This window comes from Anarhichas minor, unplaced genomic scaffold (assembly GCF_050575085.1).
Source record: "Anarhichas minor isolate MPS153535 unplaced genomic scaffold, ASM5057508v1 ptg000003l, whole genome shotgun sequence".
NCBI lineage: Eukaryota > Metazoa > Chordata > Actinopteri > Perciformes > Anarhichadidae > Anarhichas > Anarhichas minor.
Window position 1 is genome coordinate 11,760,772 of NW_027466449.1, and position 25,376 is coordinate 11,786,147.

The 25,376-nt window shown below is 41.3% G+C and overlaps 2 protein-coding genes across 2 annotated transcripts; one reads left to right on the top strand and one right to left on the bottom strand.

Annotated features, from left to right (window-relative positions):
• On the bottom strand, positions 1 to 15,526 carry vwa5b1 (von Willebrand factor A domain containing 5B1). The gene is made up of 21 exons (XM_076091617.1): positions 15,388 to 15,526; positions 15,052 to 15,213; positions 14,008 to 14,227; positions 13,652 to 13,788; positions 13,217 to 13,348; positions 11,772 to 11,896; positions 10,659 to 10,835; positions 9,440 to 9,550; positions 9,123 to 9,325; positions 7,777 to 7,891; positions 7,371 to 7,556; positions 6,931 to 7,120; positions 5,806 to 6,005; positions 4,437 to 4,677; positions 3,546 to 3,839; positions 3,283 to 3,420; positions 2,827 to 2,961; positions 2,204 to 2,275; positions 1,655 to 1,724; positions 1,154 to 1,277; positions 1 to 660 (listed from the first exon to the last, which is right to left on the bottom strand). Exons 1-21 carry the CDS (start codon positions 15,524 to 15,526, stop codon positions 1 to 3), a joined length of 3,831 nt encoding a protein of 1,276 aa, XP_075947732.1.
• Positions 15,527 to 20,695: 5,169 nt separating this feature from the next.
• On the top strand, positions 20,696 to 25,326 carry ddx19a (DEAD-box helicase 19a). Its single transcript, XM_076091630.1, has 11 exons — positions 20,696 to 20,856; positions 21,006 to 21,069; positions 21,187 to 21,370; positions 21,461 to 21,553; positions 22,760 to 22,862; positions 22,963 to 23,077; positions 23,198 to 23,375; positions 23,487 to 23,724; positions 24,189 to 24,351; positions 24,432 to 24,623; positions 24,715 to 25,326. The coding sequence occupies exons 1-11, from the start codon at positions 20,794 to 20,796 to the stop codon at positions 24,774 to 24,776; spliced, it is 1,455 nt and encodes a 484-aa protein (XP_075947745.1). The 5' UTR covers positions 20,696 to 20,793; the 3' UTR covers positions 24,777 to 25,326.
• The last annotated feature ends 50 nt before the right edge of the window (positions 25,327 to 25,376 follow it).

Sequence of the window (25,376 nt, forward strand, 5' to 3'; positions counted from 1 at the left end):
TCAGACACTGTTAGGGTTGTAACAGAGCATGTTTAGTTGCAGGTTTTCATCCCAGTGTCTGAGGATCATGAAGAGCTGGTTGGCAGTAGCCTTGACGGAGGCTAAGTCTCGGCCTTCTGGAATTTCCTGCGCATTCAGCCACATGCTGGCCTTGGCGGCTACGAGTTCCCACTCTATGAAATGACTGGCAGAGCTGTGCTCCAGCCAAGCGAGGGCCACAGCGGTGGCCCACACCATGCTCTCTGGATCCAGCATTCTCTTTGGCACACTGCTGGGCGATGCTGCTTCCAAGCCCCCTGACCCAGAGCCCCGTCCACTGTCCATCTGGGAGTATGGGGAGAGTGGGGGCTCAGACGCCGTGGATGGGCTGCCTAACGTGGAAGGACCAGCATCCGTCCACAAACTCCTGGGCAGTTGAGAAGGCCTGTAGATGCCTACAGTGTGTTCTGCAGGTTGATGATTTGATTCTGTTTCACACGGCGATCTGTGTCCGTCATCGGCACTCTCAGCACGGCGGCTGCTGGAGTGAGACAGGTGGCCCAGGCTGCTGCGGTGGCTGGTGAAGGGGGACGTCCACTTTAACTTGTCCATGGGCACACTGATGGCTTCACACAGAGATGTGTCTAGCGGGAATGCACCACTAGCCAACTGTAACAACACCTGTGCAGAAGAAAATAGTTTACAGTTTAACAGAAAGTAAAGCTTGTGTTGTTGTTTTTTCTCCAACCTTCAAAGTGGACATATCATGCTCATTTTCAGGCTCATACTTGTAGTCTGGGCTTTAATGATTCAATGATCAAAAAAACACATTTTTCTTATACTGTCTGTACCTGAAACAGCCAAAAATAGCCTAGTCTGCCCTCTGAGAAAATGATGGTGCAAAGTAGCAAAAACTGTTCTCGGACAGTTCATGCAGTCATGTTTATAGTATGTGTGTCTCTTGCTTTCTCACAAACAAACACACACAAAGTAAGGCGGGCTCCCAAAGAGCCTGTAGTCTAGAGCCAGGCCTGGGTGTTGGATTTTAATCAGATATGCATGTTGCAAAACACATAGACTGTGTCACATCCGTCTCTTTAGACAAAACTACAGTCAAGTCAGTCAGAATTAATGTCCATCAAAAGCAATCACATGTTATAGATCTGCAGCTCACCAGGGGAATGTAGTCTTTGTTCTCGTTGTCACTCTCTCCAATTGAATCACCGGACTTGCTGTGAGATCGACCCATGAATCCTTTGGCAGCCCGAGTCAGGAGACGGGTCCTGCTGAGGGCCAACCTTAAAGCGGAGAGGGAGAGGCGGGTGTAAATCACAGTATGTTAAGCACACACCACATATTGTTTTCATGAAGCAATTGTTATTGATTATTCTGGTACATCTGTAGATTTGCAATAGAAATCCAATAAATTGACGATTTTTAGCAGCGTGGCTCTAGCTATCGGTCACTTTGTTTCAGACTGAAATATCTCAACAACTATGGACTTTGGTTAACCTGCAAAACTAAAGATATTCCCATCAGCCTCAGCTGTACTTTGTGTTTCGTGCTAATTAGCGAATGTAAGCATGCAAACACGCTAAACTAAGATGGTGAACATGGTACATGGTCACGGCTGGAACAGAACATGTGTGCAGCCAGCCAGTTTCCAATCACCCACCTGGCAGAAAAAAGGCTCTCCACCAATTTCTGTGATTGGTCAGAAGTCACAGACGGACTCCTTTGGAAGACTTGGAGACAGAGACAGAGGCAGTATTAGACAAGCGCAGGAGAGAGAAAGAAACCGTGGCATTTTCTGTCACTTTTCTGTCTAGTTCTCAACACGAGTCTTACATAACAAAGAGGTAAAACACCCAATGAGATGTAAGTGAAACCGGAGGACACATATTCCAGCTGTCTCTCCTCTGCAGGTAAAACACTTCTTCTTGTGTGTTTTTGCCTTCAGTATGTGCTCACTGTTTTGTTTTTATTCTTTTTAAAAGGTCTGGACAGCGTTTGTCCATACAAGCCACAACATTGTGTCGACTTCAGTCATCACTTCCAAGAAGAGGGACTTAAATGTCAACAATGTCATGTTTCACATTTGGAACAATGCAACAGTTTTGCCCAGAAAAAGACAGACTGGCAGGCGGTGTATGTCAAAGGTCTTTCTGGAGAAAAATGGATGCGTGGCAGCAAATTCACTGACCGGTTGATGTGTTGCACGTACCCTCTGTGAAGCTACTTCTCTCCCAGCCGGTGGAGGAGGGGGTGCTGCATGGAGAGACGCCATCCTCTCCATCTAAGACGATGAAAAGATGGAAATTAACTCTCAGCTGTCCTTTATTTTGTTTCATTTTTTTTTTTTTAACAAAATCCCTCTTTTTCCTCAAAACCTAAGGTTTAAAAAAAAAACACAGCATTACCAACATTGATGCTCATCTGCATCTGTCCCCCCGCTGTGTGTGCACCTCTTCTTTTTAACTGGCAGTGGCGAGCAGATGCTCAAGCAGTGTGCTAGTTTCGATAACCTGCTGTTGCTATGCCACCACTGAAAGCCAATTTAAAATAGTGTGCCCTTTTGCTGAAGTTGAAGTATTTTTAAAGTAAAGCAGCACGCAGCTTTCTGAGTGCTCAATCTCTCCTAGCTACCAGCAATGCAGGACTGCAACCTTTCTATTTCATATTAAAATAGAATTTAATAGATGAACATGAATCTTGAAAAATCTCATTCCACCTTCTCCCCAAATATGATATCTGTCTACAGCAATGGTTCTATGAGACCCTCCGTGTACTTCTATCCCAATAAGGTTGGAAATGAAATGCAAGCTAAATATATCAAACGAAGCCTACTGTTGGGCAGCAGGACATCTTCAGCTTCCTCAGACATGCCACCAGACTGAGAGCGACCCAGACCTATGGAGTACCCTCTGTTCTTCCTGCTCCCTGAACGAGACCTTGAATGCGAGCCCCGCTTCAGACCTTCACCTGAAAACAACATTTAATCATTTTGGGAGGTTTAGGAAGGCACGCATAAACAGTTTTCTAGCTGGACAATTTGGAAGTGCTTCTTTAGCTATTGGATGTATGGCTTGCTTTAGACTGAACCAAAACCTAAACATGTTAATTGGTGAGCTTGAAAGTGGTGCTGGTGGGTAGTAGGATTTTCTTTTTAAACTTTAGTACAGAGCCTGGCTAGCTATTTCCAGTCGCTGCAGGTTTTGTTTGAGGTCAATGTTCTGTTCAGACATGTGGAGAGGATGGAACTATGGGGGACATTAAGATTTCCAGCAAATCTATATGACTTACCACTGTTTATGTATTCAATACATGTCTGCAAATACTCATTAGTGTCCAGGTCAATGGGAACAAACGCTGTGTATTTGCTCAGTATATTGCAGGCCTTGCTGGTGTGAATAGCATATAGCTGGTACTTCCTGCCAGAGCCTGTGAATTATAAAATATAATCATCGCAAGTGATTAACATATCAAAGGATTACATATTATTTTGTTATTACAATTTTAAAATCCTTAAAATTACCTATACACATTTAAATCCTGGTAGACCTCACCGTGCTCAATCTCACACTCCTTATCCACCATTTTCTCAAAGTCGCGTATGATGGAGCGTCCAGCCATGTGGTGGAAGGTCTCGTTCCACAGCTCCTCGTGGACCTTTTCCTCACGTTCTCGGCCGTTCAGGAAGGGCTCGATATCAAAGACGACCTCCCACTTCACTGGTTTCCCACACAGCAGCCCGGACACCACGGCCTTGCAGTCCCCTTTGGGCTGGATGGCTGCACCCAGATCTGAAGTTTGGGTCTCCTGTGGGGTTTCTGCCTGACATAGCTGGTGTCCATAGCCATCTGAAATATCACAGGTTGGATTTTTCTTTTGTGACTCGACATGTATTCAAATCCACCTGAAGCTTGTCATCTGCTACTGCTCACTGGCGACTATAGAAAACCATTTCCTGTCTTTCTAAAGAGTCCCCTCTGTGCTTGATCATCAGTTATCATTTCTCATCTTGGATTTTGGAGTTTGTAAGATACTTGTCACATCAGACTGAATAAATCCACTGTGGTTTTAAATTACAAGCAGATTTTGTTTGAAATTTGGGATTAGGATTTCTATCATTAAAGTAAGTTAAAATAATACTTGGACATAACTTAATTGTTTTCTTGCAGAGAGTTAAATGAGAAGATTGATATTATTGATATTATAAATAACATATATAACATATCTGGTTTGTTTACTCACTACAAAAAGCAAAGTTTAACAACATAATTGAGAGTCTGTTCATCAGCAAGAAAGAGGATACGTGTGTTTCCCAAAATGCCAAACTATTCCCTTAAAAGATGTGTTGATTGATTCAATCCAACATAAAGTCATGCACATGCAGATATATTCAATGAATTGTTTGCATTTTCAGTAAACCAGACTTGTGGTGTTTGTGAACTTACCCGTATCTCCAACGCTGCCAACAGAAGGGCTGTCAGTGGACGATCTGGATCCATCTTCTCCAGCTGAGTTGCGAGCTGCAGGCGGCGTGCTGATGCTGCCGGGCTGAGGATTTTCTTGAGGCTGGAAATGAAGCTCTGAGTCCACTTCCTGCTGCAGGAGCGGCTCCTGTTGAGTGAGCGGCCCGTGACAGCTGGCTGGATGCCCTCTGGAAGATGTGGCACACAGGCTTGCCAACTGTGGCTGAAAACAATATTCAACATACCCAGGTTTAAATGAGGTGTGGAACCTCATCTACTAATGGTAATTCTAGTAATTTCCATGTGTTTAATCATGTGTATTTCACGCTGCTTTCAAGCGATTAGTGACATACAGACACACATATCCCAGCAAACAGTTGAGACACTCAGGACTCATTGTTTGATTATACTCGTGTGAATCATCTATATTGCAGATAGGGCTGTAGCAAACAATTATTTTTGTTGTAGATTAATGTAAAGTTCATTTTCATGTTTATTTTTGTTGTTTGGGTCATAAGATGTCAGAAAATAGCAAAATAGTACCTCACACAGTTTCCTAAATCCCAACTTGATGTGATCAAGTTTTTCATTTTCTCTTACAGAGTGACTAAAACCAAAAAGATATTTACTTTATTATCAAATAAGGTTTCTGCAGTGTGATAAAAAAAAAATACAAATACATATAACAGAAGGCCTGTTTTGAGTTTTTGGAGGAGGGTAAAAGCCTTTATTTTGTCAACGCTTTTGCTTTTGCTTCATTTTCTGTCTTTAATTTTGTCTGGCAATAGACAAACAAGTTAATAGAAGGTTACTACATTAACTCATAACTATCGTCTATAAATTAATTATGGACCGAGGGCAGTGGATCCTCAGCTTAATTTACAAATAGAAGATATAATGTCTTCACAGCCCAGCGAACTCTGTTTAGTTATACTGAGATGCTCACCGAGCAATATTAAAACCTAATTACCATTCATACATGTTTTGCCCTTCATTATTGAGGAGAGCACATTAGTCTGTTCTTCATTGCACTCCAGTCCAGAGGGTCAGATGGGCTGTTTAATTTATCAACACGGGCTGAATACAAATGTTGTTGTTTTCCATATAATGACAATATGACAACTGTTTCATGACACAAGATGAGATTCTCCTGCCTTTGCCGTTAAAACAGATTTTGTCTTTAATGTGCATGTGTGTACTTAAACATACAACATGTGTATTATCATTGTTAAAGAAAGCTCAGTTTGGCAGCACTGGTTTGAGATCTGTGAGATACAACTAAATTGCAAACAGTGCAGGTAATCTTAAATGCAATCATGTTAATGTTATTCTTGACGGCGACGGACCACACCTGGTAGTCGTTCCTCCACTGGGCCTCATGCTCAGGGCTCATCTGGCCTATCAGCTCCTGGACTTTGGCTCTCCTCAGTGGGTTCTTTGCCACCACAGAGCTGGGATCACTGGGAGTGAAGAACTTCTTTGCAGGGTTGTAGTCTGTTATCTGGTTGGTGCTGTATGCACGCCTTCTTGGAGACGTCTGACAATCCAACCCTGATGTTTTGTTGCAAAATAGAAATAGTCAACCCAGAACGAGTCAATACAGCAATATTTGACATACATTTGAGACCGTACTTAGGCACTGTGATGAGCTAAATGCTAACCTGAGAATGCTAACATGCTCACACAGACAATGCTAAGATGCTAATGTTTAGCAGGTAATAGTTACAATGTAATGTTTACTATGTTCATCATCTTAGATTGTGTCCAATAAGCACTAAGCACAAGGTACGGCTGAGACTGATAGGAATGTCGATAGTTTTGTTGGTATTTGGTCATAAACAAAAGTATTGGACAAACTACAAATTTGAATGTGATATCATAAATGTACTGAGTCTTCCCTGACTAAACATACCTTTAAACTGCCTTTGAATTCTGATCTTATGGCTCAGTTCCTTTTTGAGAGCCGTATCGTTCTATTCTCTTTGCAACGCAATATTTGTGTTACTTATCAGCCGACATAGATACAGATACGGATATATCTGAAATAAGCTAATATCATCCGATTTAACAGCCTGGCCAATTGATTGTTCTTGCTCTGATTTCTTCATTGTACGTACGTGTGATATTAGCTAGCCCCTTCGGCTTGATAGGCAGTTTCATCTGAGTGCCATTAGAACCACCACCCACCGTTAATGTTTATCTAACTCTACTGGTCTTACAAGCAGCCTCTAATTACAAGAAACATTTCCACACCATTATCTGACCTAATGTACCTTTAAACTGCTTTTGAATCCTCCCCTCATACAAGAAAAGAGCAGATATTTAGCACCTTAATCAGGCCTTTTACCTACATTGTATGTGTTAACCTTTATTGGCTGGCCCAACTGGCTTGACAGACAGTTTCAGCTGATTTCCATGGCTGACATCAGTGTTACTAGTGAAATAGAGATAAGATGTATGTACTGTAGGTTCTTACCCACGGTGTCTTGCTCTGTGGTGGCAGGGCTGTCTGTCATGGAGTCCTGGTAGGAATCATACAGCAGTGTTTCTCTGGAGGACCCCTGAAAGTCGCTACCTGTCTTCATCGCATCCTCCTCTTGAGATTGGTAAAACACGGAGCTGGCAGACTCAATGGAGCGCATCATGCTGTATCTCCTCCTCTTATCCTGTTGACATTTGGAGGAGGGGACACATCCAACGTTTGATTAAAAAATTTCCTTCACAGTTGGCCTTCGGGCTTTTTTACTCTCCATGAAAACACCTTTCAGAGGTAACAAGTCGTTAAAATGAAACAACTAAGCTATTTATCAAGCTGGACATTAACACAATCAATTTCCTTTACTGAAATATTCACAACACAGAAGGTTATCCTGCATGGAGTCTTTTGTCTTCTTTCAGCTGATGCCTTGCACTTACAGATTTGGGGTTGGCGTGGTAGCGGGTGGCGTCGCAAACCACACTGTAGCCAATCAGACTGTCCCCTGGAAACAGGAAAGTGTTGCCCACAGGGGTCAGCAGCACTTCTTTCGTCTCAGGAAAGAGCCATTCAATGGAAATGTCACTGAGTACTGGAGACATGGTTTTCTTCAGCGACTTTATCATCTGTGGAGTAAAAGTAAGATGATTAAAATAAACTTCCAGACATCAAACACAGCTTCTCGATGACAAGTACTTACAGCTAAAGCGTCTCTGAGATATGATTTCCCAATTGGTATCAGTGGAAGACACTCTGTGCTTAGTGACTAAAGTATAATGGATCTTTTGTGGCCTTCAGATTAGCTGGCAGTCATTAGGAGTGATACACAAAGCTGGAAATGAGTACCTTGGGCTGCAGCCTCTCTCCTTCAGCCAGGAACTCTGCTGTTCCTTTGGAAACTGTCGCCAGTCCCTGCACCAGCCTCCTGCAAGCCTTCTGTCCTATGCCGAAAGTAAAACATCTGCACAAACACATTAAACACTGCGGGTCCATGGACAGATCGAGAGAATGGTAACAGGTGTCTTCCCAGGATGGGCACACATTTCGCAGAGATCTAAAGAGCTGCTTTGGAGATATATCTAATTTGTATATATCTAATCATGTTGTAAAATAGAGATTTTTTTTGGGAAAAGAGACAAACAGGAAATCATCTTTCATGGTGGAAATTTGAGACATGCCTGCTGCCTCTCAGAGTGCTCCGGGGAGGTTGGTTGAAGCTGTGTTTTACCATTTTCATTACATTTTTCACCGAGGGATGAGCTGGCTGAGTCTAGGCTAGGAGTCTAGGTTAAAACAGAAATGTCGCCTCTTACATACTGTTGGTAGAAGAGACCCTAACATGGATTCTCGGGACAGAGATTCCTGGTTGTTTGGTCTTGTCTCTGACTGGCTCGTTGATTTGTAAGCATAGTGTGATAATGACCCAGGCAGTGTCGATGAATTGGCCAGGCTCTGTGTACCTAATGCAATCGTCTGGGGGCGGTCATCCATTAAAAGGGGGTAGACAAAAGTCAATTATTTCCAGAGTGACTCAAGAGAGAGATTCACAGTGTGAGACTTCGATGCAGGCTTCAAAATTAAATGATTTCCCAGTGTATTGCAGATCTATTGTGCCTCAGGCGTTCACTATCAGTTGACAGTTAGTGTGTGCATCCTTACTCCAGATGCAACATTAACACAATGTTTTTCTTTTCTCATCGAAAATCAAAGCTGCACAAATGTCCTCTTCTTCTCCTCTTCTGACAGATCCTTTGTGATGATGTACATAATGTTTGACATTCGATACATATTTCCGGATTTAATTTTGAGCGGATTATTGCTGCATAACCGGTTATTCATTTAAGCCCCTGACGATCCCTGGATGAGATTTCATCTCACCAGCCAGCTGTGCCGTTGCTATTTACATAATTGTCATAAACAAAAGATGAATTTATTATCATTTGCTTTAACATACAGTAGCCTCTCTGCCAGTGCTGTTACTACAACAGTAGCCACTGTTATACTTACTCTGAACTCAGCAGTTACCACAAACACATATTCATGTCAGTGTGGGTCATGTACTGCTTTGACAGCAAAGGATCCTTTTAGACAATATGACAATATTCCCAACAATGTCACTCATTATTGATCTTTTTCCTTTATTCTAACATTCAGAATAGAGGTCAGTTGTGGGCCTCAACAGTAATACTTGCCTAATGTAGCGTGCATGGCTGCGGACCAGCTCGATAACTTTGCCCGTGTTGCTGGCAGCTCCGTCGGTGAGCAAGAAGAGTAGGCGGGGGTGTCCGCTGAACATCGGCTGCCTCAGGATCCAATTGAGCGGCGCCAGGACGTTGGTCCCCCCCATGTCGGCTCTGGTCTTCCGAACATAATCACAAGCCAGGGCCAGGGCTTCCTGAGATGAAGAGGAGAGAAAGTAAACTTTATTTCTTGAGTTACAGCATCTTACGATTGCTTTGGCTCAATTTTCCCAACAGAACTGCATCAATGTATTCCAGAGCTGCTTTACCTCCTCATAGTTCTGGCTGGTTGTGAATAGTGATTTGAATGTGGAGCCGAAGCCTATGATGTTAAAAAGGCAGCCTGGAACGAGGCTCTTGAGAATCACCACCATGGCATCCTGAGAACGAGAGAGAGAGAGAGGCCGAGAGCAGATTCACTTCTTGTTCAGAAAGTAGAACAGAACAAAGAATTATTTTAAAAGGCAAAGCTCTTCTGTTCATTAGGTGCTTAATGTCCTGTTGAACATTTCCACTGCATTACAACTACGTCCGCTGATGTCTGGTTGAATGAAAGCACGCTACTCTACACAGCTGTCATCGCTGCACAGCAGATTTTCTCAAGGAAAGGAGAAAAGAGGAGAGTGGCCTCACGCAGTTTATTTTCATCCATCACTGCTTCTTCTAGGGCAGTGTCTCTAGAGGAATAGCACTTATCTCAACCTTCATTCAGGTGAAGAGCACAAAGACCACACCGTACAATCTATAATCAAATACCTCTTCAGGTGCATTAGCAAAGAAATAAGATAATATTTAATGTTTTGAGACATACTAAAGCCATTCGGCAGTATTTCTTGAAGGTCAGTGGTAAATAGTCATGACATCACTGGCCTTCACCTGGGCCTTAAACCCAGACTCTCAGACACATCCAATAAAAAAAAGAGTCTTGAGTCACAAATCAACACTGCCGGTCAGCATCACACCAAAGGGCAGGGTCAGTGCACAAGCAGCCAAAAAATCTATCAATATATTGAAAAGGTATTAACCATGAATGAGTCGGCTCTGTAGATATTGAATAAAAGTCACATGAAGTCTGCGAGGCCTCAAAGTCTTTCTGTCTAAAACCTAGCAACCGGGAGACATTTGGGGAATAATGAATGACTTGTATGATCGATATAACCTTGTGTGCATGCCCTTCACACAGCTGGCTAACCACATCCATAATCTCCAAAGATTGCAGAATCAGTTTGGCGGTGAGCCTAGAAATCAGTTATACAAATAATATAATATATAATGATAATATTCCTATGTTGTTTTGAGGCATTAGCTTTCCATTTAATATCTTTATTTTGATGTGTTGTGTGTCGACTGTAACACACTAAAACAAATTCAGCATTCGCAAATATAAAAAGAAATACAATTTATATGTAAATCAGCGTATGCCTGTGTGTTTGCGTGTCCACCTATGCAAGAAATACAACACACTGAGCACACTGAGATTAAAAATACCTTCACGCAGTTTATGTTAACACCGCTCATGCTGCCGCTGCGGTCGATGAGGAAGATAAACTCGCCGTGAACCTTCCTCAGGTCTGAACTGATGGACTTGAGGTCAGGGCAAAAGTTCAACATGACCACAGGGTTGTGGAGGATGTCCTTGTGGAGTCGCCTGTGAATGATATCGATCTGTAAAGACAGAGGAACATAAAAATGAAAAGTGGGGATTTGGCACCGTGAGATAACTGGACTTTTTTTCTGAATTGACAGGCTTTATTTTAACAGTTAAAGAGGGCAATAAAAGGGACTTGATCGGGCTGATAGGCAGAGCACATCAATTATTGTAGACGTGCAGGAAATTTCAATCCGAATGTGAAGCTTCCTTGCAGTGTTTCCATAGAAACCCATTTTATGGCTAAGTCCTCTTTCTTCTTCTGTTTACCTCCACTGGTCACTTAACTGCTCACAGCACAGATGTGAATGAACACGAGAAAAGTAATGTAACTAAGTTTACTAAAGTACAATTTTAAGCTTCTTGTACTTTACTTTTAATACTTCTACTCCAAAACATCTCCGAGGCAAATATTGTTCTTTTTACTCCATTTGTCTGACATATTTAATTACTTCTCAAATTACAATTTTTCACACCCTTCCTGTCCAGTCAAAACCTTGTATCTCCAAATTTGGTGCTCTTTAAACTTAAATGTTTTCCAAAAACTGGAGGATTTATCATTAACCTCAAACATCTACAGTATACACAGTAATGCATCAATAATATTAATCCAAAAACATCACATATAATAGAAAAACACTGAAAGTCAACAGCTTAATGCAGAATGAGTACTTTTGATACTTTCAGTATATTTTACTGATAATACATTTACTTGTAGAGGAGTGTTTTCACAGTGGGGTATTATGGATCTGAATATACTTCCTCCACCACTGGTATTGGATTGCATGACACAACAAAACAATACGATGTAATCGTTGCAGCTTCACAAATATAGTATTTGTTGCAGGGCATTGTTCAGGATATTGCGCTACTGTCTTGTCTTTACCACTCTCCTGGTGGTGTGATAATGCTGCCATCAGTTCAGGTACATGGTGCGGATGTCGATGACTCACTTTACTCTTATTGCTGGAGTCCTTCTTGGCAGCCTTGATGAAATCGCTCCGGCCGTGAATGTATTCATCGTACTCCTCCTGCGTCATGTCTCCATTCTCAATGAGCACATTTGGCAGATGAGGCTCTAAAGTGACACATTTGGTCAAAATATAGATAAATATTACAGAGAGATTATATCTATCTGTGGTGCAGAAGTATCCACACATTGACGTGAGAATGAGGAGGTGGTTGTGTATAAAGATGCTGTATCACAGCTGGGTCTCAAGATAACAAAATTAGCTCAGAGGGTTGAGGGAATGTTGGTGATTTATTTCTCTTCAGTGCAGGGTATCTGCAGGGTATCTGCAGGGTATCTGCAGGTCTTGAAAAGTCTTTGACGGCATTGATTTCAGTTTTCTACTAAAATTGCCTTAAATTAAAAGGTTTGCATTTTATTTACAAATACCCTAAATAGTCTTTCTAACTTGCTGCAGGCAGGAACATTAGTTATAAAAAAAAAATGTATGTGATTTTTGCAAAAACTAACTGGAAAATCTCCAGTACTATTGTTCCAGAATATATGTAAAATTCATAGGTGCACCCTTAATTAGTTACCTTTAGCTTATCCAGTTCCAGGTTTATGTTTATTGGTCAATTGAATTATATTATTGGTAATTATTGATATATATATATACTGCAGGGAAATACTGACACAATGTGATATAAATGTCAATAAATGAATGTATTTAGTGAATAACTCTATAGGCATTATCATCCTGGTTTAATAAGTATTGGTCTTACTTTGGCAATGAAACAGGTATTAGATTGTTGATGTGGTATTAAAAATGTCTTTCAAAATCTCAAATTGAACTTGGTGAACCCAGCAGAATCCTTGTGGTAATTTATATGACAAAGCATGCGTGTCTGTCCATTAATCAACCAAGCTGGTGATGAAAATACACCGCTCCTTTCTGTTTTGTTTATTATAACACACACGCATGCCTGCAATGCCGCTCAGTTTTGTCCATCTCTGCTCGAGCTGAGCGTCCATGTTGTGATTGAAACTGCAGCACCGGTCTGAGCTGAATTAATTTGCCCAGCAGTGGCAGCAGGTCTGTTTGTGAACAAAACCTTCATAAAAGGGCTATTGGATCTGTGAGGCCGTTGCTCATTCCTGCCTCTGGAAGACAACTGGCCCACACATAGTGTAGGTCAAGACTGCAGAGAGAAATTAAAGCACAAGGGAAGAAAAAAAACAGACCTGACATCGCACACCCACACAATACAGTCTGACTGGCATGTCATACAACGGGAGAAACACAAAGTGAGGCGGTGAATCACATGATACTGACCTTCACACCAAAAAATGCTATTTAATAAGCCTGACAGAGCTATTGTACTTGAGAGGAGAGGTTAATTCATTGCAGGGTGGTGCTGTTAGTGAGTTTTGAAGCTGTGGACCTACCGCTGGGGTAGATGAGGATTTTAACAGGACAGTCATAAGTGTACTTGTCAGCCAGCGTGATAACGACGCTTGTGGCAGAGCGAGCCAGAGGGTCTGCATCAGCTCGGATGGCGTGAGACGGGCTTTCTACACCTACACAGAGCAAGAAGACACAGCAGATCAAATAACCAGTGGCTTCACCTCCAGTAATAAAATAAATGACAAACCAGCTGGTCCCACTGATACATAACACTCATATTATGAGAACAAAAAACTTCCATAAGATGTAAAAGCAACCTATGCGCTAATGCTTTCAAGTGCAGTTTGAGCAAACAACCAGCAATTATAAGTTTTAATGTGAGAATTTACATGATGCTAAAATCACCAAATGTAAAGCAATCCCTCATTTTGGGAAATTTGCTTTCTCACAAATGCTTTCTTGCTGATTTCTCTGACCTGCGAGGAGATAGGGAGCCCGTATCTCCAGCTGGAAGTTAAACTCGTAGTCCATGGAGTTGATGGCCTCCTCCTCCAGCAGTGAAGCCAACCACAGCTGAGGGGAGTTGGGAGTTTGATCGTGAGGAATGTCCCGCCTAAAATTAGCAAAGCATAACTACATTAAAATGGAGCCATCCTGAATGAACACATACAATGTTAGTATAGTCAGTTTCTATCCATACAAAACAACATTTGGGGCCTAAAAATCCAGTTAACAGTGCCAAATCCAACTTCAAAATATACCTAATTTGAACATGGTGTAATATTAACAAGAAAGCGATTTTTGTATTGTATTAATGTATTTGTTTTCTTACGTTCTGGAGAAGTTTGGGGATAGTCCCTGCTCCTCGTTGATGGTCCTCTGTACCCGAGGTGTACACACCGGTGGGGACGAGACCCTGATGCCTCCGTTGGGCAGGGTGGACAGCTCAGAGGAGGTGCTCACCAGAATATGGACCGTCTCCATCGGAGGAATGATCCCGAGGTTAACCACTAACACTGTCCTCTCCAAATCCTCATCAATCACTATATGTCCTGTAAAACCAGAATGGATTAGCAAACAACCAAATCTTTTAATTTACCACAATTTATATAGGTGCCCAAGCTAATGCAAAGCTGCTATCTTTGATGCCTGAAATACAACTTAGTTTTCAGATAAAGGGGGTGACAATGAGCTTCTTAGTTTAGGTGAAGTACCGATATTATTGTTATAATAATATTACATTTCAAGGAAACCATTGTATTGTATTACTTCACTTGTACCGAAAAACATAATTATGCATTTCCATAAAGTTTTGGTACGTTTAGAGACTAACTAAAAAAGAATGATAAAAATGGAAACAGCACAGGCTACATTTCCCATAGATAACCCTGAAGTCATAACATTAAAGTACAGCAGTGCCCCTTTAAACCTACATCAAATTATTATTATTTTTGGTCCCTTGGGTGCAGCACAACAAGCTGTAAACAACACATTGAGTTATGAACACCTTTTAAGGCGATATGGTCGCCTATTTACACATCCAGCAGACACAGAGCAACATAACATGAACATGGAAGTCTTGTTTTGTACGACATGGCAATTGTAAGTTCAAAGGTCACTCGCTTTTAGCTCTGTTTTGTTTTGGGCTCCACAGCCTCCCTGGGGAAATATCCATCTCTTTAGCTGCTAAATGATCCACTATGTTCACCAACTCGTCACTAAATGTGTCTGTCTGTCTTGTTGCTGAGCAGGTAGTGTACAGTGGGGTTATCTAAGATTTCACAGCTGCCTGCTGCTGCTAGAAACAGGGTTTCACACGTAGTAATTTGATCTATTACTTGCATAACAATATTGATTAGAAAAGCTTCAATCTTACCACTGCCACTATGGAGGGCTCCATTAGATGTGTTGCAGCAATCCACATAACAGTCGTCAATTTTTGCCTTGTCTTTAATTTGCAGTGTTATAATCTGACTCGATATCATGGACTCAAACCCCACCACAATAGAATTTTCCTCCAGTGGATAAATGAAGATCCCTAAAAAGGCAGTTGGAGAGGAAAAAACAGAAATAAGGGCATAAAACCAGAAGATGAACCATTAAATACATCCAGTCAATGATCAGCAGTGTGTTTCAGAGCAAAAGGTTGGTTGAAAGTAGCTTGCGTTCACATTGCTCAAGTGAACAACTCTCCAGTGATGTACACACTCACCTTCAATTGCATGATCCTCAATGTTTTCATAGGTCATAGAGGCTGTCATGGCCAGAGTATAACCCCTGACACAGGAAGTGATATCAGAGACACTGAGGGGCAGAGCGCTCCGGTTCTCCTTGTTAATGAGTCCAGGCATGGTGTTGCTTTTAGGATTCTGGTTTGTTGTCACATGTCAAACAAAGGCCAAAAGAATCATCAGATAATTATATGACACAAAAGCTGTCATAATGAAACAAATAAACGAATGAATTGTGTAAAATATACTTTATAGTTAAAACAACAATTGAAGCAATTATTAAAACGTAACTCATTAGTATAAAATGCTATTTCATTATTCCTATTGTAATAGTTTTATTGGATATTCATTATCATAATCATTTCTCCAGCCAATCACATGCCCCCTGCCTCTCAAGCAAGCGCAACAAACTGCTTCCAAAAGTAGCCAGTTATCTCCTGATAGCTTGGGTGGAAGAGTAGCAATACCACAGTGTTACAAATAAAAGTTATGCATCCAAGATTTTAATAAAACGTTGGAAAAATATCATTATGATTTAAAAACTTTGTTTAGAATCAGAATCATCTTTATTGGCCAAGTAGCCTCTACGTACCCATACAAGGAATTTGACTCTTAATTTTTTCGCATTACATTGCTCTCAATTTACCGACACAGAAATATACAGCCAACAAAGCTGAACAAACAAGAGGGCTGGAGGGTTATGGACACTATGTACATAGATATATATATATATATATATATGGTGTGCAGGTTTTGTATTAACAGTGGCAGATGATATCTACATATAAGAATTCTGTGCGTTAAAAACAGTAAAATTACAATCTATAATGGGAGCTGTGGATGTTATTGGGCATGAGTGTGCATCAGAGTGACGGCCTGTGGGAAGAAACTGTTCTTGTGTCTGGTTGTTTTTCACGTACCAGAGGTAGAAGTTTGGTTGTGTCCAGGATGTAAAGGGTCTGCAAGGATCTTGTTACCAAGCATGAAGATCAAACACACAGCAAGACCTCATTACAGACTATATAACTAGATGAAAGCAGCTTTCTAGATCACAATTCAGTGCAGCGGGTTCTATAGATATTACAAGCTCATTAATCTTCAAGGGTGTGATATAAAACCAAAGAGCCTTTAGAACGAGTGAGCATTTGGGATAAAGGTCACAGCAATAAAACTAATTTAGGATCATATCATCATTACAACACACCAACAATGTAACAGGAGAGAGAAACAAAAGCAATATTCAGTGTCATGTGAGGTGAAGAAAAAAGGAATCTTCAGATATCATTGAGGAGGAATGAAGCAAGTAAGTTATACAATAAAATTATCTGTTGCTTCTGGGCCGTGCTTCATTGTTAACGTCGTCTCCTCCACCCAGCAATCTGATGTGCTGTCAAGGGTCTGTGTCTGCTGCACGACCAGAGCCCCAACACACGGGCTTGATAGGAAGTGTTATGACGAAAGCAATTTCCATAGAGACAGCTCTGCTTGCTTGCTAAGGCTGCAGACTGACCAGTTTTAATGTCTTTATTTATGATGCTGAGACTGATTGCAATTAAAACACTAAGCCATCTCTTTCCTTCACACACAATCACATTCACTTGGGAAATTTAAACAGGTTCAACTAATCTCCAAAGACACAACTTTCACACTCCCTCGCCACACAGGCGGTCCTTTAGAATCAATAAAACTTCAATCAGCCTTTCTCAAACCAAACGATCTTAGTTAATAAACCAACATTTAGACACGACATGGTTATTCATGGTGAGGAAAAGGTCCTGCTGATGTAATTACAGTCTATTTAGTTGTCTGTCTCGACAGTGCCATCATGTGTCCGGTCAACCCCAGATTGAGAAGCAAAGAGGTACACATCCCTTTGTCCCTTCATACAGGCTGCTGCACTGCAAACTATCCCAATGCTAAAAATATGACAACATAAGTGATGAGATACAGACACTGAACAACAATAAATGTGATGTACAAAAGGTGATGTGAATTAAAATTCTGAATAAGTTAATATTAAGCTTTAACAAAAAAACACATTTCCATGAGCTGCATGACAGGTGTTTTTCCAAGGTGTCCCTTTGTTTACGCTCTTTCAGCTCTATAATAATTTGTGGCAGTCCCAGGATGCCTCCCTCCTGGTTGGCTCCATCACATGAATCACCCTGCCACCCTCCTGGGGTTTGCTAAAAGACCACCAAACCGTCAACTCTTAACATTTCCTGTCAGCGTTGCCACACTTCTCCGCACTCATTAGTGTCAAAACAGAGAGCAGATGCTGTGGTAACCACCTGTTGAAACACAGTGTCTGGTATATCTGTTTACACTGTAAATCAAGATGCATCTGTTAGTTTTAATCATCTGACTGGCCAACCTTTTCTTCCTTTCAAACAAATGACAGGGATGTTTAATATATGCATCATCAGAGAGACACACTGCGACATTAAAATGCATCTGATATGATCACAGCATCAGACTCATTATCTTACCTTTCATTTGTGTCAACTGGGTATGCAGCAAGGATCTCTCTCTGTCAGAAGTCCACTTATCATGAAAGATATCCCCCTCCTCTCCGACCTCTCTCAGCTCCCCTTTTTTTGTTCTCGCTCTGTGGCGAAGAGGGAATAGGAGTGCTGCCACAGGTGGTAGAAACTACAGATACAGCGGCCACATCGTTAGTTGGATGTACACTGCAAAGAAAGGAAAGGTAGGGAGCCCAGAGGCTGTTTGCAGCAGTTCAATCAAGCACAGCAACATGTGGTTGCAAAAACAGTTTCATTTATTCTCCGCCTCCTCCTCTTCATCCTCCTCCTCCCCGTGGATGCTGGATTTGGAGGGCTTTGAGAGAGAGAGAGAGAGAGAAAGAGAGAGAGAGAGAGAGAAGAGAGAGAGAGAGAGAGAGAGAGAGAGAGAGAGAGAGAGAGACAGACAGACAGAGAGAGACAGAGAGAGAGAGACAGAGAGAGAGAGACCGACAGAGAGAGAGAAGGGCTGAGACAGAGGGTCCAGTTATTCCAATAAACATCCCCCTTCCCATTCAAAGCATCAGCACCACCCACTCACTCGAGCAGCCCTCCCTGACATCGATAACAACCGGAAACATTCAGGTATCCTTTATAATATCCGAGGATCTGAGTATTTGTGTGGTATACCGTAACACCAGGAGAGTGAAAAGAAAGGCTCGGAGGGACAGATAGGTGGGTGGGGTGGGGCAATACATGTCTCCCTATATCCCCTATAATCTCTCTCTCTTCCTCTCTCGGGTGTGATTGGAAAAGCCCTGAATGTTTCAAATCCAGCGTGGGTGCTTGGCTGCCTCTATATGTTTTGTGATCACTTAGTTATATCCATCTGTTTTTCTTGAGAGGTTACCATGACAATTAATATGTTGTCTGTATCGAGTCATTTTCGGAGTCGTGAAAATGTAGATGGTGTGTCTGTGTGTTTGTGAGTGTGTGTGTGGGTGTGGGTGGGTTATCTGAAACTCAGCATCCGCCTCCAAATTGAATTAACTTGCAGCCAATAAAACCAGGTTCCCCCCCCCTCTCTGCTTCCCTCATTGTCTATCTGTTTCTCAACCTCTCCAATGCGGTCACACACACACACACACACACACACACACACACACACACACACACACACACACACACACACATACACACACACACACACACACACACACCCACACACACACACACAAACACACACACACATCATCTGAAATGTTTCACTTTCTCTTTGTCTCATCACAACCAAATGGTAGAAGGGTTCAAGGCAAATTCAAGATTAAAAGTATATTTTTATGTAACAAATAGTAACACAATGGGGCTGCAGCTAAAGATTATTTTCTTGATTTATTATTTGGTCTGTAAATTGTTGGAAATAGTTAAAAATTGACGTAGAGCATTGTCAAAGCTCAAGGCGATGTAATAAACTTGTTCAAATAAATTCAATTTGCGATCACATAAGACAAAGAAAACAAGCAAATCATCCTATTAGATAAGCTGGAACCAGAGACCATTACTTGGAAGATTGACTCAACAATTAGTCTACTAATGGTCTCAGCTCTACATTGAACAGAGAGACGGTGTCCTCTTCAAACACAAGCTAATCAAGCATGTTGGTAATTAATGTGGTGAAAAGGAAGTTATGATTTATGTTTTTTATACTATTTTTCTGAATTGATTCAAGCAAAAATGCCAAACATTCCCCAGGTCCAGAAAAACTTGCTGCTGCATCTTGTGTGATAGTAAATTGAATATTTTTAGGTTTTCGACTGTTGGCCAACAAAACAAGCTATTTGATGACAAATTGTGATGGATATTTTTTATTACCTTTTGACATTTTATAGACAAAACGATTAATCGATTAATTTTAAAAAAAAGTTCAAAAACATCTAAATTCAAGTTACTATAGAAAAAATTATATTAAATTAGTTAAAAAACAATATGCAGAGTAATCAAAAATGGAAATGTCATTACCCTACTTACTTTTCTAAATATACTTTACATGACACTAGGCCTAAAAATACACTTAAACTCATACATATTGATACACATCAAGATTACAACAATGACTTTTATGAAGAAACTAAATCACCCTACACTTCAATTTACATTAATAGAGTAATATTTACGACATATATACAAAGGAAGTTTTAAATGGGAAAAATGAATTGCTATTAGTTTTTTTAGTTGATTATTGATCATTGAGCTACGTTAAGTATATTTCATTTAATTGGTACATTTACTTATTACGTAGCAGTTCTTTGTCTATAATCTGATGTGTCAGCAGGTTCATTATAAACAGGGTGGGCATACTACGGTGCCTTCAAGTAGTATTTATAAACTTCGTAAATAGAACATCACATGGATTCAAGTGTTTCTTTTACGTTGTTTAGACAAGTGAACAGAGCCATTTTTGTTTCAAAGTTGCATAAATAAAAACATAAAATAATTAGACATATTTTATAGCTAACATACAAAAAATATGGAATCAGAAACGTAACTGTAATTCTTAAATCGTCAATAAAGGATGAAATCATTCTTAAAACGTTTTCTTTCCACACAAGATATGCCACGGAATTATGGTTGACATTAACTGACGTTAAAAATAACAGTACTGTCCTATTACCCGGCTATTTGTCACTTTGATTAGCTGGTTCTGGCGGACTATCTTTTTCGAAAAGTTCGATATTTCCGATGTGTTTGAAGGCAGCATCCGTGGTGTGGTCCAGCGGGTTGCGGTTGGTCCAGGTCAGGAGCAACGGCACGTTGGCACGGCGTCACTTCACTTTTGACGCACATCATTCACGCTGACATCAAACTTTTGATTGTTGATTGAAGTGTTGTTCTGTTTCGAAAGAAACACACAGTTAACGTTTAAACATGTCTGAAGAGTCGTGGGCAGTTTCTGTCGATGTTCAAGAAGCTACAGCTCCATCCATACAGGTGAGTTTAAAAAGAGACAAACGGCTCAAAAAAAGTAACACCAAACACGGGCCAACGTGCGCATCGTTCATTAGCACTTAAGCTAATTTGCTACCTAGCAGCACACATTCCGTCATTTGTTCAGCTTATAATGCATTTTCTCTAACCAGGTGGACTTCTCAAAGAAAGTTGACCGACTGCATGGTCCACGAGACATAAGAGGAGACATAAATGGTAACTTAATAAAAAAATGTTTTATTATTAACATATCGAGGACCTAATTTTAGCGCCTAGTTGTGGTGCTTGACTTTTTTTTTTTTTGGGGGGGGGGGGGTGTTTCCACCTGTGCAGGCAACATTGAGCCGGAGAAGACTGAAGATGGAGGTTTGAGTAGAATCGTGGACATGGCTGAACAGTCCCTGTTGAACAAACTGATCCGCAGGTCTCTGGTGCGGAACAGAAACCAGGTGGAGGTCCTGCAGCAGGACCCCACGTCTCCTCTGTACTCCGTGAAGACCTTTGAGGAGTTGAGGCTGTAAGCGTGGCAGTTAATTTGACTTTAAAGCAGATATACCTGTGTATGTTTTCCCTCCCTCTAACACTTACCTTTGACTTGGAACAATAGAAAACCTGAACTGCTGAAGGGCGTGTACAACATGGGGTTCAACAGACCATCGAGGATCCAGGAGAGCGCTCTGCCCATGATGCTGGCACAGCCGTGAGTTCATTCTCAGTGCTGAAACCAGCTTTCATCCAGAAGTAAAGGGGCAGAACATTATTAATAAGTCTCTCTAAAAACAAAACTCTTTGAACTCTATTAAAAGTCAGAACATAATTTAAAAAAGAAGCAACAATTCCCTTTTTTGTGCCATTTCTAGCACATTCAAATGACTAAAGTGTAAATTCAAAGTACTGTGTATATATACAGTTATCATATCCTTGTACTATAACAATAATAAGAACACATAAAAGCTAATTTAGCATGAAGTTAATGGAGTAGGGCTGTAACTGATTATTTTTGTTGTCAATTAATACTAATTATTTCCTTGTTTAGTTGTTGGGCTGTAAAATATAACAGAACTGAAAAGAAACTTGTTAAAAAAAAGACCTGGTGCTCGAGGTGACCAGTTTTCGGGATGATGAGAAATTACTTAGAAAACAAGCAATTATCAAAATAGTTTAAATCATTTTCTGCCGATGTTGCAAGCTCTAAAATGGACTAACTATTGTCCTTGCATTAGTTATACAAATATATTATCATTTCTATTACATCAGGTTTGTCTGGTTTATCCCCTTTGTAGCTACACTGGTCCAGCAAAAATGGCGACGCTTCGTACTGATGTCTTTGATGAACTTTATTTGCCTCTCTCTCTCTCTCTCTCTCTCTCTCTCTCTCTCTCTCTCTCTCTCTCTCTCTCTCTCTCTCTCTCTCTGCACCTCACACACCGTGAAAACTATAAACAAACATTTTAACATAAATTGCGAGCTCTTCTTGGAGTCTCTCAGGCAAATGTCCGTTGCCAAACAGGCAAGCACATATTAGCACATTAATAATGACATAAACTACAATCTCAAAAAATGCAACACATGTAAATGCAGGTCAACAACAATACACACAAATGTATGTACAAATGAACACTTTACCGTGTGCACCTCTTGGACCACGTGCAGAATCAATTTAATCTGGGGTCGTTCACTCCTCTCTGCTTCTGTGCTCGCAAACGACCCACAATGCCACAGTCATATGCCCACGCCAACTCTGGGTCTGGCCCGTTACTTTACGACATTACATGACGAAATACGATACCTTGAGGCACCACATACGGTACCATATAAACTCAATAGATTCACATGTCTCTTTAACAGTTACACCCTTCTTTATTATAATAATAATAATAATAATATGTGTGTATCTCTCTTCCAGAACTCAGAATCTGATCGCCCAGGCACAGTCTGGCACGGGTAAAACTGCTGCTTTTTCTCTGGCCATGCTCAGCCACGTAAACCCAGAGAATAAGTGGACTCAGGTGAGCACAACATGACATCTGCAGAGCACAGCCGGTGTCGACGTTCAGTTGTAGACTTTGAAATTCTCTCTACATTTAAAATTCTGTTTGGTCCTTTCAGTGCCTTTGCATATCGCCAACATACGAGCTCGCTCTGCAAATCGGTCACGTAATCGAGCAGATGGGGGAATTCTGCCCCGATGTGAAACTGGCCTACGGTATCCGGGGAAACAGACGTAAGACTTTGAACATATTTATAATTACGTCTGATCAAAATGGCGGCAAAAATGGTATTTCATGTCCATAGAGAGCCAGAGTCGGTTATGTCACCACATAGATTTCTGCTTTCTGTTCAGTGGAGCGAGGCGTCAAGTTGCAGGAGCAGATTATCATTGGAACACCGGGCACGGTCCTCGACTGGTGCACCAAGTACAAGCTTATCGACCCCAAGAAGATCACTATGTTTGTGCTGGACGAGGCTGACGTGATGATCGCCACGCAGGGTCATCGGGACCAGAGCATACGGATCCACAGGTGGGTTCCTCTCAGAGAAACGTACCAACGATGAGAATAAAAGAGCTTTGTCAAGTCAACGCGAATCCTCTTGACACAATGTTTTTCCTGCTTTTCTTTGTGTCAACACAGACAGCTGACGAAGGACTGCCAGATGCTCCTCTTCTCTGCCACCTTTGAGGACTCTGTGTGGAGGTTTGCAGAGCAGGTGGTTCCCGATCCCAACATCATCCGGCTGAAACGCGAAGAGGAGACGCTGGACACCATCAAGCAGTTCTATGTGATCTGTCGGGAGAAGGAGGACAAGTTCACGTCGCTCTGTAACCTGTACGGGAGCCTCACCGTCGCACAGGCCATGATCTTCTGCCATGTGAGTCAGCTGTTTTAACCCTGCTTAGTACGCACTTAATTATGATTAACGTAAAGATCTGGATTACAACTCTAGCGCACTAGAGAGAGTCGGATATACAGTGATCATGTAGGCAATTTACAAAAGGATCTTTGCTTTGGTTTTAGCTCTTTATTCTTAAATAGATCTGGCAACCTGAGCTTGCTCCAAATGTTGGAGGATTGGAGCCTTTTTTAAATTGAATGACGTTTAAACGTGCTGCACTATACACATAACGGGTTCAAAGAGAGGATCTGGTCACATCTCTTGTCCAGGCGCCGTCTTACTTCCTCTCCTAAGATAAAATGCCATTTGTTAATTGGGTCGAGAATTTTGATAAACTTGACAGATAACATGTGTATTTATCACAAATTAATATTTCCAATTCCAGGAAAAATGTCCCCTGACAGGACGTAGTATGTTTAGCTGATTAGCTTTTTCTTTAGACTCGGAAGATGGCTGCTTGGCTGGCTTCAAACCTGATCGCAGAGGGGCACCAGGTGTCCTTACTGAGCGGGCAACTGACGGTGGAGCAGAGAGCCGCCGTCATCGAACGCTTTCGGAAAGGCAAGGAGAAAGTCCTCGTGACTACAAACGTGTGCTCCAGAGGTGAGGGAGAGCTTATAAAATAATAAATCAATCTTTATGCTCTGAGGTCTCCAGCTCATTAGTGTTTATGTTGATTACAGGTATCGATGTGGAACAAGTGTCTCTTGTGGTGAACTTTGACCTCCCCGTGGACATGGCTGGGAATGCCGACAACGAGACGTACCTCCACCGGATCGGCCGCACGGGTCGCTTCGGCAGAAGAGGATTTGCGGTTAATATGGTCGACAGCAAACACAGCATGGATATCATCAACCAAATTGAGATGCACTTCAGTACGTTTCCTGTTTCTTTCCAGTTTAATCACGTAGAACAGCAAATATAAGGATCCTAACATGACTTTTATCTCTTATCTTTCTCCCACAGACAGAAGCATCACGAAGCTCGACACCAGCAATCTGGAAGAAATGGAGAAGCTGATGAGCTGAAGTGCTACGAGCATGACGCAACACCGGAACAGTTGGACCAGTTACCTCAACTGTTGAGTTCTTTCCAGGGTTTATTGTTTACAGAAGAGAGATGCGTGCTAATGTTCACTATGCAAACTTATTTCACGGCGGTAAGTTGTGCCGACGTTTGTTTTTTTCATTTGATGTGTCCGACTTTGATCACTGAAGTCACCTTTAAGCGGTCTACCAGAGACTATAAACCAACCACTGGCTGTTACAACAGCATTTAAGAAGGGTGGTGACGACACTACAGTCCACGGTTTGCAGTGTTGCGTTCGATCATCTAAAGTGAATTATTCATGTAGGATTAGAGAGATATAAGAATGTGACTGATCTAAAAAAAAAAATATATATATATATATCCTTGAGTGACATGACGCATTTTAAGGTTTAAATGCCTGTTTCTGGTAGCGGTAGCTTAGTTTCCTTAGTTTGATGTTGGGACTGTGAAGCCAGAGCTGTTGCTCTTTTTGTGTGGACAAAGAATAAATAACTACTGTTGCATATTAAACTTGTTCCGTTTCTTGCAGTTGAAATGCTTTCTTTGCACGACAGCTTCAGCAATACAGAGAAAAGACA